Source organism: Eutrema salsugineum, unplaced genomic scaffold (assembly GCF_000478725.1).
Source record: "Eutrema salsugineum unplaced genomic scaffold, Eutsalg1_0 scaffold_8, whole genome shotgun sequence".
NCBI classification, from domain to species: domain Eukaryota; kingdom Viridiplantae; phylum Streptophyta; class Magnoliopsida; order Brassicales; family Brassicaceae; genus Eutrema; species Eutrema salsugineum.
In genome coordinates, this window is record NW_006256414.1 from 5,500,703 (window position 1) to 5,517,383 (window position 16,681).

At 36.0% G+C, this 16,681-nt stretch overlaps 1 protein-coding gene across 1 annotated transcript; it reads right to left on the reverse strand.

The window, feature by feature from the left end:
• Nucleotides 1-1,760: 1,760 nt before the first annotated feature.
• LOC18010314 (UDP-D-xylose:L-fucose alpha-1,3-D-xylosyltransferase MGP4) lies at nucleotides 1,761-8,741 on the reverse strand. The gene is made up of 4 exons (XM_024148770.1): nucleotides 8,283-8,741; nucleotides 7,650-7,811; nucleotides 7,340-7,555; nucleotides 1,761-1,973 (listed from the first exon to the last, which is right to left on the reverse strand). The coding sequence occupies exons 1-4, from the start codon at nucleotides 8,739-8,741 to the stop codon at nucleotides 1,761-1,763; spliced, it is 1,050 nt and encodes a 349-aa protein (XP_024004538.1).
• Nucleotides 8,742-16,681: the final 7,940 nt, after the last annotated feature.

The window sequence follows — 16,681 nt, forward strand, 5'->3', positions numbered from 1 at the left end:
ATAAAATTTCTGATAAGATTTCATAAAACCAAAGAAAAAATTGAGAAAAAAACTAATTAAAACAAAATCACTTTAAAAAAATAAGTTAACAACTAATCTCTCTAAACATATATATGGCCCGTCCAAAAAAACCAAAAATTTAGATTTTTTTTTAACATCACCAAAAATCTAAATTAAATTTCAGTTTTTTTTTTGTTTTTGATCGACAGTCTAGATACATAAAACGGTTCGGTTACCCAAAGCGGAGATATCGAGTTTATGTAAATAATAATTTGTAGGTGAACACAAGCGTTTCTTGCTAGAATGTTTGCATTTGAATTCTTCAGACGTGAGATGTGTGATATAGTGAAGAAATTATAAACTAAAATTTAAGGATAAAACTAAATTTTAGTTTTAAACATTATAAAAATATTAAAAAGAAAACCCACGCATATGCGTGGATACTCATCTAGTATATAGACAATTTTACACGTTATGATAAGTGGCTGTACTTGCACCATGTTGAAAATAATTTAAAAAATTACCTTTTTTTAATTTATACTTGCACCGTGTTGTAATTTTGTTTTACTTATATTTTTAGTTTTCTAGTTTAACTATCAATTTTTTTTTATAATTTCCTTAATATTTTTTATGACCCTAATAATTTTTTCTATATATTATCTTTTAACTTGTTTATTGAAATTTCAATTTAGAAATCATTTTGAAATCACAATCTAACAATCTCAAAATTTGTTATTTAGTTGCTTGAAATTTTTAACTTATCTTTTTTTTCATAAATTTTTTTTTTGATCGTTTTTACTTTTTGCAGTTTACTATATTCATGTTCTGTTTTCACATATTTCATCGATTCTATTTATTTGTTATCATATTTTTTTTCTATTTTGTCATTTTTCTCTTTATTTTTGATAATTTATTATATTTTTGATTGTTTAATGAATGTTCTTTTGTGTTTTGTGGTTTTCTAACTCTAAAAAACTTGTTCTTCATTTGTTTAAAATTTTCTTAATCTATTATTCTCATTTTTGGTTTCATTACTTATTTTTTTTCTTTACTTTTTTTTAAATAAATTATCTTTGTTAAGTAAAAAATATTTATAAATCACATAGAAAAAAGAGTAGAGAAAATTGAATTCTCAAATTTTTTTATACATTGTGATATTTAATTTAAATTTGAATTTAGTTTATATTATTCTGATGATTTAATATTTTAACATAATCAAAATTAATTTGTTTATGCATTAATAGTAGAAATAATTTTTTTGAACATGTGTCACTATTTTCAATGATTGAACAGCTTTTATATATAAGATTTTTTGAGAACCAAATTCTATACCGTTTGATGTAGAAATATTAAAAAAGAATATATTGTTTAAAAATATCATTACACCCAAAGAAATACATCACACAGAAATATAGAATTGTTTTTCTCTTGTTTTTTTTGTAATGATTTTTTTATTGTAATGATTTTTTTAAAACAATTTTTTCTCTTGTTTTAAAAAAGCATTACACATATATGTTATTATATAAAAAAAATGAATCAGTACACATAAATTACTATGATGCAAATAACTGAAATTAGTTTTGATCTCAAGATAGCAAGAATGAGAGAGAGAGAGAGAGAGAGAGAGAGAGAGAGAGAGAGAGAGAGAGAGAGAGAGAGAGAGAGAGAGAGAGAGAGAGAGAGAGAGAGAGAGAGAGAGAGAGAGAGAGAGAGAGAGAGAGAGAGAGAGAGACGAACAATCTTTTATGTGTTTTCGAATTTTACTGTAATTTTCCTAGTGGGGACTCAAAAACATGATCATCGACTAGCCATAGACCAAAGTCGCGGAAACGTTTCATCTTTTTGGCGTAACCGGTAATGTAGTTATTGTGGATTATAACATGTTTCCCATTTGTCTCCTTAACCCATGTTTCGTTCGTGAAGTACAATCCCCCTGATGGGAAAGCTGCTTGCGGAAGCAGGTAAACATCTACCTGCACAGAACATAAAGATCATAAAAAAAATTTAAGAATTGAATCAAACAAGTGAAAACTACCTTTAAGAGTGAAACATATGTTGGATTAAGCTTGATAGAAGCTTGATCACCAAGTTTCCTAAAGAGATTAGGAAAATGAAAGTTCTAGGAGTTATCTAGAATAATCTTAGGAGTTATCTAAGAATAGGAAAGTTGTTTTATCTAATAGGATTAAGAGTTGTAATCTACTCTCTATATAAGAGATGCCAAAGTTGTGGTAGTCCTTATGAGTTTTGAGAGAGATTAAGAAGCTTTAGTTATGAGTTATTTTCTAAAGCTAATAAAGAAGTTGCTTTATTCTTAATCTGAGTTCTTAATTCTATATTTGGTATCAGAGCCAAAATTCTAAAAACCTGGTAATCACAAAAGATCACTAGAGCTATGGGTGATCTTGTCGCAGCAACAAAAACGAAGGAAGGAGGTGCGTAGACGTCCATACAGTATCCTATGTTAACCACCACTAACTACACTGTCTGGGCCATGAGGATGAAGGTGGCGCTTAGGGTTCATAAAGTTTGGGAGGTCATCGAACCTGGATCAGCAGACGAAGAAAAGAATGATCTAGCTCGTGCCCTCCTTTTCCAATCTATACCCGAAGCACTGATCCTTCGTCTTGGTGAGCTCGATACCGCCAAAGCCGTATGGGACTCAATTAAAACAAGACATGTTGGTGCTGATCGAGTAAAGGAAGCAAGATTACAAACACTGATGGCTGAGTTTGATAGACTAAAGATGAAAGAAACCGATACAATCGATGATTTTGCCGGCAAACTTTCAGAGATATCTACCAAATCAACAGCCCTAGGAGAAAACATTGAAGAAGCAAAGACTGTGAAGAAATTTCTTAAAAGCTTGCCAAGGAAGAAATATATACATATTGTGGCTTCCCTAGAGCAGGTTCTCGACCTTAACACAACAAGCTTTGAAGATATTGTGGGAAGATTGAAAGCCTATGAAGAAAGAACCTCTGAAGAAGAAGACTCGCAGGAGGAACAGGGTAAGCTCATGTATGCGGACTCACAAAACTCCCAAGCCACACAAAACTACCAAGAAGCTCAAGGAGGAGGAAGAGGTAGAGGTGGAGGGAGGTTTGGAAGAGGAAGAGGACGAGGCCGCTTTGGAAATCAACAAAGAGACAAATCCAAAGTTGTCTGCTATCGATGTGATAAGATAGGACACTACGAATCTGTATTTCCTGATAGATTGCTCAAGCTTCAAGAAACACAAGAGGAAGAAGACGATGATTCACAAAAGGCAGAAGAGCTTTTGATGCATGAGACGGTATTTCTCAATGAGAAAAGGGTGAAACCAGACAACTTTGATGCTTGTTCAGACAAAGTATGGTACTTAGACAATGGTGCGAGTAAACACATGACTGGGAATAGGCATTGCTTCTCTAAAATCGATGAAACAGTCACTGGGAAAGTAAGGTTTGGCGACGACTCACGAATTGATATAAAAGGGAAGGGATCAATCGTATTTTTCTGCAAGGATGGCCTTAAAAGAACTCTTAACAATGTCTACTTTATACCAGACCTGAAAAGCAACATCATAAGTCTTGGTCAAGCTACTGAATCTGGCTGTGAATTGAGAATGAAGGAGGATTACCTGATTTTATACGACAAAGAAGGAAAGCTTGTGGTAAAAGCAAATCGATCAAAGAATCGTCTTTACAAGGTGCACTTGGAAGTTGAAGATACTAGATGTTTACAGATTTTAACAACAAAAAGTTCAAAGTGGCACCTGCGATTAGGACATGCGAATTCAGAAACCATAAGAATGATGGTTAAGAAGGAACTAGTTATTGGAATAACGAGTTTACCACAAGAAAAGGAGACGTGTACTTCATGCCTTCTTGGAAAACAAACCTGACGAGCCTTCCCTCAAGCAACCTCCTTCCGTGCAACTCAAAAGCTTGAACTGATACATGGGGATCTCTGTGGACCGAGCACATCTTCAACAGCCGCACAAAACAGATATATCTTTGTGCTAATTGATGACTACCCTTGTTACATGTGGTTGCTTCTTTTAAAGGAAAAGGGTGAGGCATTCGGAAAATTTAAGAGATTCAAAACAGCAGTGGAGCAAGAAACAGGAACCACTATCTAGACACTTAGAACGGATAGAGGAGGAGAGTTTGTATCACTCAAGTTTCAAACCTTTGCGGAGCTTCAGGCATCAACAGACATTTAACAGCCCCTTACACACCTCAACAGAATGGTGTTGTAGAGAGAAGGAATAGAACTTTGATGGAGATGACCAGAAGTATCCTAAAGCACATGAGTATACCAAATTACCTATGGGGAGAAGCGGTTAGACATTCAACCTATCTCATCAACAGGATTCCAACTCGAGCATTAACAGCTAAAACTCGATACGAACTCTTCAAAGGAAGGAGACCTAACATTAAACATCTAAGAGTATTTGGATGTATCGCATATGCAAAGATAGAGACGCCTCATCTCAAAAAGCTCGATGATAGATCTCGAATCTTGGTTCACTTAGGAACAGAACCCGGTACAAAAGCATACCGTCTCTTGGATCCGATGTCTCGAAATTTATTGTGAGCAGGGACGTAGTGTTCGACGAAGATAAAGTATGAAAGTGGAGCAACACATATAGAGGAAACAACACAGAACCAGGGAAATTCTCACTAAGTTTTGAAGAATTTGGGAATCATGGAATAAGAGAAGAAGAAATTGTCCTGGAAACAGGGGATAACAGAGCTCAGAACGAAACCGAAGAAGAGGAAGAACTCGATGAGGATATATCAAGTTCAGAACCAGGAAATTTCGAAACAGAGGACAATTTCGAAGAAGAAAACGTCAAACAAGAACAGGCTCACAAGCCTTTGCCCTTTACGAAGGTCAACAAGACAGAACAAAAGACCGGAATACTTGAATGACTTTGTCTGTCTTGCAGAGATCGATTGTGAACAACTACTGATGGTTATAAATGAAGAACCTTGGAACTTTGAAGAAGCAAAGAAAACAAAAGAGTGGAGAGAAGCCTGTAAAGATGAATTGTCTTCCATTGAAAGGAACAAAACCTGGAGTTTAGTTGATCTTCCACAAGGAGCAAAGCCAATCAGTGTTAAATGGGTCTTTAAACTAAAGCGAAACTCTGATGGAAGCATTAACAAGCATAAGGCACGACTTGTAGCCAAAGGATATGTGCAGAGACATGGAATAGATTTCGACGAGGTCTTTGCTCCAGTAGCTCGCATCGAAACAGTTCGATTCATCATCTCTTTAGCAGCATCCAGCGGATGGGAAGTGCATCATCTTGATGTAAAAACCGCATTCCTCCATGGTGAATTAAAGGAAGAAGTTTATGTCTCTCAACCTGAAGGCTTTGTGATCGAAGGAAGCAAAGATAAAGTCTACAAGTTACATAAGGCACTTTATGGACTAAGGCAAGGTCCAAGAGCATGGAACAACAAACTTAACAAGATTCTTAAAGAACTGAGCTTTAAAAAGTGTGATAAGGAGCCATCGTTATATCGGAAGCAAGTCAATAAGGATCTTCTCATAGTCGCTGTGTATGTAGATGACTATTGGTCACAGGGTCAAGCTTGAATACAATCTTGGAGTTTAAGAAAGGAATGGCTGCTAAATTTGAAATGAGTGATCTCGGAAAGCTCACTTATTATCTTGGGATCGAAGTTTTGCAACATGAAGATGGGATAACACGTAGACAAGAAAGTTATGCATCAAGAATCTTAGAGGAAGCTGGGATGAAGGATTGTAATGCCGCACACATACCAATGGATCCAGGCCTAAGATTATCGAAAGGACAAGAAGAGAAGGGTGTTAATGAACGAGATTACAGAAGAAACATTGGATGTCTACGGTATCTGCTACATACCCGACCTGATATGTCATATTGTGTTGGTGTGTTGTTAAGATACATGCAAGAACCAAAAGAATCTCACGGTGCAGCTCTCAAACACGTTCTGAGATACCTTAAAGGCACCTTAGCACTTGGTTTAACGTTTCGACGAGGAACTAGCTTGAGATTGGTTGGGTACAGCGATAGCTCTCATAATGTAGACTTAGACGATGGGAAGAGCACAGCAGGATACATGTTTTATCTCAACAATTTCCCTGGTGTTCACACAAGCAAGAAACGGTTGCGATGTCGTCTTGCAAAGCAGAGTTTATGGCAGCTACGGAAGCTGCTAAACAGGCCATTTGGTTGCAGGAACTTCTTGGAGAAGTCTCGGGATCAGCATGTGAAAAAGTGACAATTCGGATCGACAACAAATCTGCATTAGCTCTTACAAAGAACCCTGTATTTCACGGCAGAAGCAAGCATATTCACCGAAGATATCACTTTATACGAGAATGCGTAGAGAATGAACAAGTCGAGATGGAACATGTTCTGGAACAGAACAAAAGGCAGATATTTTAACGAAAGCACTTGGAAGGATTAAGTTCAAAGAAATGAGGGAGCTTATTGGAGTCCAAGACTTGTCAAGAGAAGATTTCAAGCTTAAGGGGGAGATTGTTGGATTAAGCTTGCTAGAAGTTTGATCACCAAGTTTCCTAAAGAGATTAGGAAAAGGAAAGTTCTAAGAGTTATCTAGAATAATCTTAGGAGTTATCTAAGAATAATCTTAGGAGTTATCTAAGAATAGGAAAGTTGTTTTATCTAATAGGATTAGGAGTTGTAATCTACTCTCTATATAAGAGATGCCAAAGTTGTGGTAGTCCTTATGAGTTTTGAGAGAGATTAAGAAGCTTTAGTTTTGAGTTATTTTCTAAAGCTAATAAAGAAGTTACTTTATTCTTAATCTGAGTTCTTAATTCTATAACATATATAAGTCGTAGTCAAACATTCATGCGTAGGTTAGAGGATAGAGCTAGAATCTCAGAGTACCAAATATATTCAATTGACTTTTGAAGTGTGATCTTGAGAATATGTCTTTTTGTCAGTCATATTCTAAAACCGACAGTGAACCTTATTTTGGTTGTTTACTTGTATCAACAAACTATATTCTGATACCATATGAAGTTTTGTGGACGTTCAGTTCAAAACTAGATTCACTCATTTATATACAATTATTGTAGGTCCTAACCTCCGAGGTGTACTTGTAACAGAGTTTTTTGAGATTTAATGTTAGGTTTGCAACTCAAAATTAACTGACAATTAGTGGATTGATACATATCTCTTACATACTTGTGTTGTTCCCATCTTAATTTATTGATGTGAGATTACGAACATTTTTAGCTTGAAATAATTAACCAAATAATTGGCTAATTAAATTTTGTGAGAAAATTTACAAAAAGTTACTGTGAAACTGGAGGAAGTAAAATTACATACCTCATGAGCTGTTTTGTTAAGTGCCCAGTTAAAAGCAGGTTGATCATTTCCTTCAGTAGCTTTAGCCAAAGATAGGGTTTTAAGTTCCTCAATCCATTTATTCATTAGAAGCTTAGTGCCATTAGTTGGACGCAAGAAAATCATGCAGCTACATATGTATGTGGCCCCGTTTCGATTCGGAGGTGGTAAATCATGGGAGTGACTCACAGGTTTTATCTAGGCACCAAAAAAAAAAAATTGAGAATAAGATAATGAAAAAACCGAAATCTTGCAGACATTTAAAAGTGGCTGTGTGAATATGTTCACATACTTCAGCCAAGTCATCCATGAAGTATGCGTCGTGGTTTCCCTCTAAATACTGAAACGGATCTTGCAGCCAAATCATATCAACATCGTTGTACATAACATTGTAACCTAGCTCCAAAATGTCCAAGAGATGTTGTGGTCTCCGAGATGTAAACTTAAAAAAACCCTAATAGGAAGATGGAAAAAGAGTTAAAAAGATGGGATCTGTATCACATTACCAGTTCTTTGCACATATGATCAAAATTTAGAAACATGCACTATATTAAAAAAAATCATGAGTTTCTTTCTAACTCAAAACCAATATACAATGACTGAATTAACATATACTCTTTATACATTCAGTCTTGATTTATTCAACTTCAGATGTAATATCTTATCAGACACTCTCCATATTATGACCTTTTGACTCATTCACTCTAACAGATTTTTTATTTATTTTTAATCGGTATAACCATTTTGGTTTACTGGGTTCTGATACGATGTAAAAAAAGTCGTTTCTTCTTAATGCACAAACTTATGAACCAAGTAATCAAGAAAAAATCGAAATAACACTAGCTAGTCAGTGAACATGTCCAAGGTCTAGATGAAGGCTAAGGCTATATCTGGAATTATGGAACGAAAAGGTGAAACTATATACCTGGGAACCGAAATCTTGTGCGGTTTGAGAATCCAATGCTGGAGGGATGAGAACAGCATGACCAGGCCACTTCTCGTTGACTTTGTACAAAGTAGCGTAATCTTCAGCGATCACAAGAACCTTTTCTTGATGATTCTGTCTAGAAACGCTAATCAACCAGTTGTTAAGAAAAGGCAAGAAAGGATAGCTAACGGCACAGACAATCACCGTCGACCCGTTCTTAGCGACAAACTTGGTGGCTTGCGTCAAGGAATACTCGCGCCAATACGAGAGCGAGGGAGGAAAAGAAGAAGAAGAGGAGGTTTTGTATGGAAATGGCAATAAGGGAGATCCTAACCAAGGTAAGAATACACCGAGGAGAACAAGGAGAGCGAAAAGGAAGAGGAAGAAACCCTTGCGACAAAGGCGAGAGATGTGACGGTTTGAGATTGGACGCTGGTTAATTATATGTTGCGCCATTTCTCTACGGTTTGTAGCATAAGATTGGACAAGAAAATATCAGAACGTCAAGGAAACAAAAAAAGTCAAAACATAGATTTCTGTTTCAAATTAAATATATATTTTATATGTTTATTTCAAGTATAGTTGTGTTTTTTTAATTCTTTTTCCCACCAACATGGATTATGTTACAATTAATGGATTATGTGTTTATGAGAGCAGAATATACTCTTTAGTAGATGCCTAATCTCTGATAAATATCTCTATATTATTATTTGAGTAATCATTTACATAAATGAACCTTTATTTGTAAGATATTACAAAATATTTTACATAAATGAACATTTAATTATAAGATATTACATAAATAAACTTTAACTTATATGATATTACATAAATAAATTTTATAAATATAGAAAACTCAATTAAATACTCTTTCATAAAAAATATATAAATATAGAGCTCACAGATTTGTTTTAAATATATATGGATATAAATCAAAAATGTATTTAGTTTTTTTACTTATTAAAATATTAACATATATTCTATTATTTTCAATAATAATCAATCCATATATATGGAAAAATCTATTTAAATTTTTGCAATATTTTATTTATATTTTTATAATTAATTCAATTATTTTTACGGATTGGTCAAAAAAATATTTTAGTAAATTACAAAATAGATTAAGTAAACGGATTGGTCCATTTTCACAATCGTATATATAATCATTATTAACACATATAGAAGAATTCATTAACTAAATATGATAGTTTGATCTCTAATATAATATTCACAATTAAATTCTTATTTTATAAATATATATATATATATATATATATTTAGATTCTAATCCATGTTAATATGTATATAAGTATATATATATTTTAACATCATATCACTTTCACATTTAAAAATTACTAATACTTAAACCGCATAACAAAAATAACTCAAAATCTTATTCAATGATTTATTTATAAGTAAATATCGGTTCTGTAATATTTATATATGTATTGTTATTTAATTGCCACTAATTTTATTTATTTATATTTTATGTAAATATATTTTTTTTTCACCAATTTTAATTTAACCAAAAATATTTTTAAAAATATTACCCCGCACAATGTGCGGATTAATTTCTAGTTTGGATTATTTTAGATAATGAAAAAAACATATTAAATGCCTATTCTATTATCTATGTATTTTAATGGATAGGCATTTAATTTCTAGTTTGGATTATTTTAGATAATGGAAAAAACATATTAAATACCATTTGTTTGCTGTTTTTTCCTTTTATAAAATGGATAAAACGAATTCAGCTGTATCCACTTAGGTGTTGATTGGTTCACCCGCTATCACCCGCAAACGCAGCGTTTGCGGTTGGTAGCGGTTAGTGGCGTTTTATCACAATCATAGAAATCGCTGCTAACCGCTTCGGTGAAATCCAAAAGCTGCTTCCCGCCGGCGTTTGCGATTGCGGGCGGTAGCGGTTGGGTACAAAAATAAAAATAAATAAATTTACGCTAGAAAAAAAGATCACGTTAAAAACAATTATAAAACCCTAACTCTACTAATCTTCTCTTATATATATAAATCTTAACCTCTCACTTTTTCTATCAAGTTCTAGTCTAAAATCATGACTTTCCATATCAGTTGAAGAAAATTAAGATACAAGCATAAGTGTCATAATACTTTAGTTTAATTTAATTAAATTAATTGTTCTGTTTCCACTTTTAAATTTAAAGTAAGAAATTACAAATATGTATCTTATTAATTACAAAATTAGTTTGTTATAACTTTTTTTTTGTTCTTCATAAAGTTACATGATCAAACAAGATGATATGTGCGTTATTTCAACGGATCATTGTAGAAAAAAAAAGTCAAGATAATATCCTAGATTTATGAGTGCACTCCAGAAATAACGTATTTTGAAGAATACTAATGAGCAATTTAGAGTTGATTTGAGTTGGGATCGTGTAAAAAATCGATTAGATCAGTTGAAGAAATTTTACATCATGCATAAGACAAATCCAGAAGATCCACATATTGGAGCAAATTTTTTCCAGTCTATTACATTACTAGACACAACTTTGGGTGATGTTTCCAATAATTGAAATAAAACATATTATTATAAAATTTCTTAATTTTAAAAATAATTATCTAGTATTTATTTATAATTTATTAATTATTTTAAACTATTGATTTTGATATTAATCATAATAATATAGTTTTCTGTTTTTTTTTTAAATTATATATGATGTTTATTTTAGTTATTTTATGTTTAACCGCTAAAACAATCGCTGGTTTGCCAGTCAAAATTATCCCGCAAACGGATCCGTCTTAAAAAATTTAACCAGTCGTGCAAACCGCTGAATAACGCTTATAACCGCAATCGTTCGCTTCTGCAAATTCCCGCACTCGCAACCGCAACCGCTGCGTTTAAACCAGTCAAGCCCTTAGTCTATTATTATTTAATTTATTAATTTCGTGATTCAAAATCCAGTAGATAGGTAAATATCATAGATTTAAAATGAAGCATTATTGCACTTCGGACTAATAAGCACAATGTAAAGAAGAACCAACAAGTTGGTTTTAACAATGGATACCACGTGTCGTAAGCAAAGCCTAAAGATCATACCATCGAATGATACTTGGGATGAAATTATCTTACATGCAATAGTTTCGGATTCGAAAGGATTACAGACTTTTTATTCAAACCTCTTGGTAATTCAAAAAAAAAAAACAATTGCTGCTCCCTAGAGAATACGAGCCAAACCATATTATTTTTCTAGATAAGAAAACAGAATCAAACCACTTGTCTTTTTGTTTTTCTTGATGGATCTCAAGCAGAAGCCAACGGTTTTTGAATTGTCACAAACAAGTCAAGACAAGGGGAAGCATTATTATTATAAAGATGAATACTCTCAAAATCACGGTCCAGATCTTTGATTCACTAGAACTGTTCAAGAGTGTACCAGTGGTACTGTTCAGCAACCTTCACTGGAACTGTTCAGCCAAAAGTTGGCGATCCTATTCATGTCCAGAAAATAAAGTCGATATTTATTAGTAGTCCTGGACATAATATCAGCACCTGAAATATTGAACCGAAACTGACCCAAAAAAGAGGAACCGAATCTGATCCGAAACTGGTAAAATACCCGAATAGATCTTAGATTCCAAAATTTGAAGAATCGAAACCAAACCCAAACTCGAACCGAGAATTAAATAGGTATCCGAAATATTTGAAATATAGTTATATACTTAAAATATTAGTTATATTTAGACTTATAATCTAAAATTACAATTATTAATCTAAAGATATGAGTTATTTTTATACTATGATTGAAAGACCCAAAATAACCAAAATATATGAATATTTTTAGTTATATTCGTTAGGTTTTGTCAAATTTTATTTAAATTTTACCAATTTACATTTGATTTTTTTATAATTTTTTGGATATCAAAACTCAACCTAACCCAATCGGATATAAACCAAACCCAAACTAAAATTCTAAAATACCCAAATGGGTTTAAAATCATAAACCTGAAACCCCGATCGGATATCTAAACGCCCAAAACTACTTATTAGTGCAATAACAGTAATACATAATACTTCTTAATGAGCTAACAAAAACATCTGATATTTGTTAACGAGTTAATAATATATTTCATACTTGTTAATGTGCCATCTAATAATTTTTAACATGTTGTGTGATATTTGTAAAGTATTGACATAGAACATATTAACAATAATGTGTGATTATTTATAACGTGTTACAAGTTAATTGACCACAAAAAGAAATAAATTACTTTAATTGTTAAGTTCTGATAAGAGACTGTCCTAGAAATGTCACACACTTGGCTCGGTAGAGGTTGATAGATCCTTGAGTCCAGACCGCTTCGGTGGAAGAGATGCTAAGGCGTGAGTATAAGCTCGAATATTCTTATGCCCAATTCCAAAGAAAATATCGAAAACGAAGGGATGGACAAAGATGAACAAGGGGTTGCGATATCGGATGTTAGGGTGTGAGACAAGTCCCAAAATTCCCTAAGCCCCAGATATGACTACAATCTCTCTCTCACTCTTTGTAAACGAAAGCTGCGTCAAGCAGGATGGAACTACTTGATAAACCAAAAACGATCAATGGCTAACCACCAAAATATCGATAAGTTCTTAGAGAACAAAAGAGAAAACTCAAAGAGAAATTTTACTAAAAGATAAGTGATGATAAGTCTGAGTACATCGATGCCTTTATATAGAGGCAAAAGGAGACCATCGGTCTTACATAGAGAATTAAAGATAATAAATGAAAATAAAAGATACGTTGAATAACTATCGGACTTCCGGCTGACCCTTCGCATCCTCTCGCTAGACTCTTGAGCTCCTAGCCGTTATACTTGGCCACGAATCGAACCATGGTCGTGAGATGGGTGTGCCTTAACCTCGTTAAAATCCCATTCGGAAAACCCAGTGGGACAAAACCGAATGTAAGGAAAAAGAGTATTAAAACAACACCCCAACCAGGTCAGTTCGGACCGGAGTACATGATGATGGTCATGGCTTTATGAACGGGTGTTGGGTCGGCAGCTCGGCCTTGACTCCTCAGATCGGTGAGAACTCGTTGGATCGCTCCTGTAAGCTTTTGGTACGCGACCTGGTCATTGGTCCGGTTGGCACGGCCAGAACTTCATTTAGGTCGGCCAATTAGTCTTGTTCCCCGACCTGATCTTCACTTAGGTCGGCCACTTGGTCTTGTGCTCCGTCCTGAACCTCGATTTGTACCTCGTCCTTTGTTCCCATCGGTTCCATGATTCTATCATCCCCCCCCCCCTCTTGAAAAGGACTTGTCCTCAAGTCTGCTTCATCTGCGTGAAAAGGAATGATATCAGCAATATTGAAACTTGAACTGACTGAGTACTTACCTTGGAGATCGATCTTGTAAGAGTTGTTGTTGATCCGCTCTAGGATAGTGAATGGTCCGTCCACTCTTGGCATCAACTTAGACTTTCTTTCTTCCGGAAACCTCTCTTTTCTTAGGTAGATCCAAACTTGATCTCTGGGCTCGAACATCTTTTTAGTCTTTCCTTTGTCGACGTACTTCTTGAATTGCTCCGTTTTCCTTTCGATGTTTTGCCTTGCTTTTTCGTGCATCTTCTTCACTAAGTCTGCTTTCTTTTTCCCGTCCATGTTTTCACCCTCAGTCATTGGTAAAGAGGTTAGATCCAAAGGGGTAAGAGGATTAAAACCATAAGATAACTGAAATGGTGAAAACAAAGTGGTAGAATGAATAGCTCGGTTATAAGGAAACTCAGCATGAGGTAAACAATCCTCCCAAGTTCTAAGGTTCTTTTTAATGACCAATCTCAAAAAAGCTGACAAGGTCCTATTGACCACTTCCGTTTGACCGTCGGTCTGAGGGTGACAAGTTGTGGAAAAACACAATTTAGTTCCTAACTTAGCCCACAGAGTCTTCCAAAAGTAACTAAGAAACTTAGTATCTCGGTCTGACACAATAGTTATAGGGACTCCATGAAAACGAGCGATTTCTCTAAAGAATAGGTCGGCTATGTTGGAAGCATCGTCGGTTTTGTGGCAAGGAACAAAATGTGCCATCTTGGAGAACCTATCTACTATGACAAAGATAGAATCCTTACCTCGGCGGGTCCTTGGTAACCCGAGGACAAAGTCCATTGAGATGTCGGTCCATGGCTCGGTTGGGATGGGTAATGGAGTGTACATGCCTGCGCCTTGGCTGCGGCCTTTGGCAAGTTTGCAAACCGTGCACCTATGGCAAATTCACTCCACGTCCTTTCTGAGGTGCGGCAAGTAGAAATGGTCTTGGACCACACTTAGCGTCTTAAGGACCCCAAAATGTCCCATCAAGCCTCCTCCGTGTGCCTCCCTGACAATCAAGTCACGCATAGAAGTGTTAGGTATACAAAGTTTATGTTCATAAAACAAGTAACCATCACTCTGATAATATTTGCCATGGGCAAACTTAGAACAGGCGAGATAAGCCTCTTGGAAATCAGGATCGGTTGCGTAGGCTTCTTTGATCATTTCAAACCCAAGTATCTTGGCATCAAGCGTAGAGATCAGGGTATAATGCCGAGACAAGGCGTCCGCCACAACATTCTCTTTTCCTTGCTTGTACTGAATCACATAAGGAAAGGTCTCGATAAACTCGACCCATCTCGCATGTCGCTTGTTCAGTTTCTGCTGTCCCTTGAGATGCTTCAAGGACTGGTGGTCGGTATGGATCACGAACTCTTTTGGCCACAAGTAATGTTGCCACGTCTGTAGGGCACGAACTAACGCGTAGAGTTCCTTGTCGTAGGTCGGATAATTAAGCGTAGCTCCTCCAAGTTTTTCGCTAAAGTAAGCGATTGGTCGCTTCTCCTGCATGAGCACGGTTCCAATTCCCACTCCGGATGCATCACACTCTATCTCAAAGGTCTTGAGAAAATCGGGCAAAGATAGTAGAGGTGCGTGTGTAAGCCGGTGCTTAAGGGTTTTGAACGCATCTTCCTGAGCTTGTTCCCATTTGAATCCAACGTCTTTCTTGATGACTTCTGTGAGAGGGGCTGCAATGGTGCTGAAGTCTCGGACAAACCGGCGGTAAAACCCAGCCAGACCGTGGAAGCTGCGAACTTCTCCAACTGTCTTAGGACTTGGCCAGTCTCGGATAGCTTTGATTTTCTCCTCGTCCACCTGTATGCCCTGTGAACTGACAACAGAGCCTAGAAACACCACGTTATCCGTACAAAAATAACACTTTTAAAAATTTCCAAATAAGCGTTCCTTCCTACGGACTTCTAACACTTGTTTTAGGTGGTTCACATGTTCCTCTAGACTCTTACTGTAGATCAGGATGTCATCAAAATAGACAACTACAAAGACACCTATAAAAGACCTAAGCACATGGTTCATTAACCGCATAAAAGTACTAGGCGCATTCGTTAGGCCGAACGGCATGACCAGCCATTCATACAAACCATGTTTGGTTTTGAACGCGGTCTTCCATTCATCTCCTTCCTTCATTCGGATCTGATGGTAACCACTTTTCAGATCTATTTTCGTAAAGACACTAGACCCGTAGAGTTCATCTAGCATGTCATCTAAGCGCGGGATGGGGTGGCGATACTTTACCGTGATGTTATTGATAGCTCGGCAATCCACACACATTCGCCAAGTTCCATCCTTCTTTGACACCAGGAGTACATGTACAACACAGGGACTCAGACTTTCGCGGATGTAGCCTTTGGCCATCAATTCATCGACTTGGCGCTGTAACTCCTTGGTTTCGGTCGGATTGGTGCGGTACGCAGGCCGGTTGGGTAAGGATGCTCCGGGTACGAGGTCGATCTGGTGTTCAATACCTCGGATCGGTGGTAGTCCTCCTGGATTGTCTTCGGGAAAGACGTCAGCGTATTTCTGAAAAACCCAAGAAATTCTGCTCGGAAGTTCCGGCTCGGTATTAGAAGTGCTAGCCAAAGCGGACTTAAACATGAGCAAAATGAAAGGCTGATTCTCAAGCATTGCCTGTTTAATCTCTCTTGGCCTCACGAAAAGAGTCTCTCTTCTCACGGGTTGGGTGTTTAAGGCCTTTTGAGGTGGTTCACTCGAAGTAGCACTCTCATTTTTAGTGGTGGATGTGTTTAGGGGGTCACTCATGGTAGCTTTGCCTTTACTACTTCTTTCCAGTTGGATTTGATCCAGGTAAACCTCGCGTGGAGATAGAGGTGCCAATACGACCTTCTGTCCTTGGTGTTCAAACGAGTGTTTGTTGGTGAATTCGTCATGGACTGCTTTCCGGTCGAACTGCCAAGGCCGTCCCAACAAAATGTGTCCAGCTTCCATGGGTAGGACGCCGCATACCACTTCATCTTCATACCGTCCAATCTTAAAGGGCACGGTGACCTGCTTGGTGACTTTGAGCTGTTTTTGGTTGTTGAGCCAT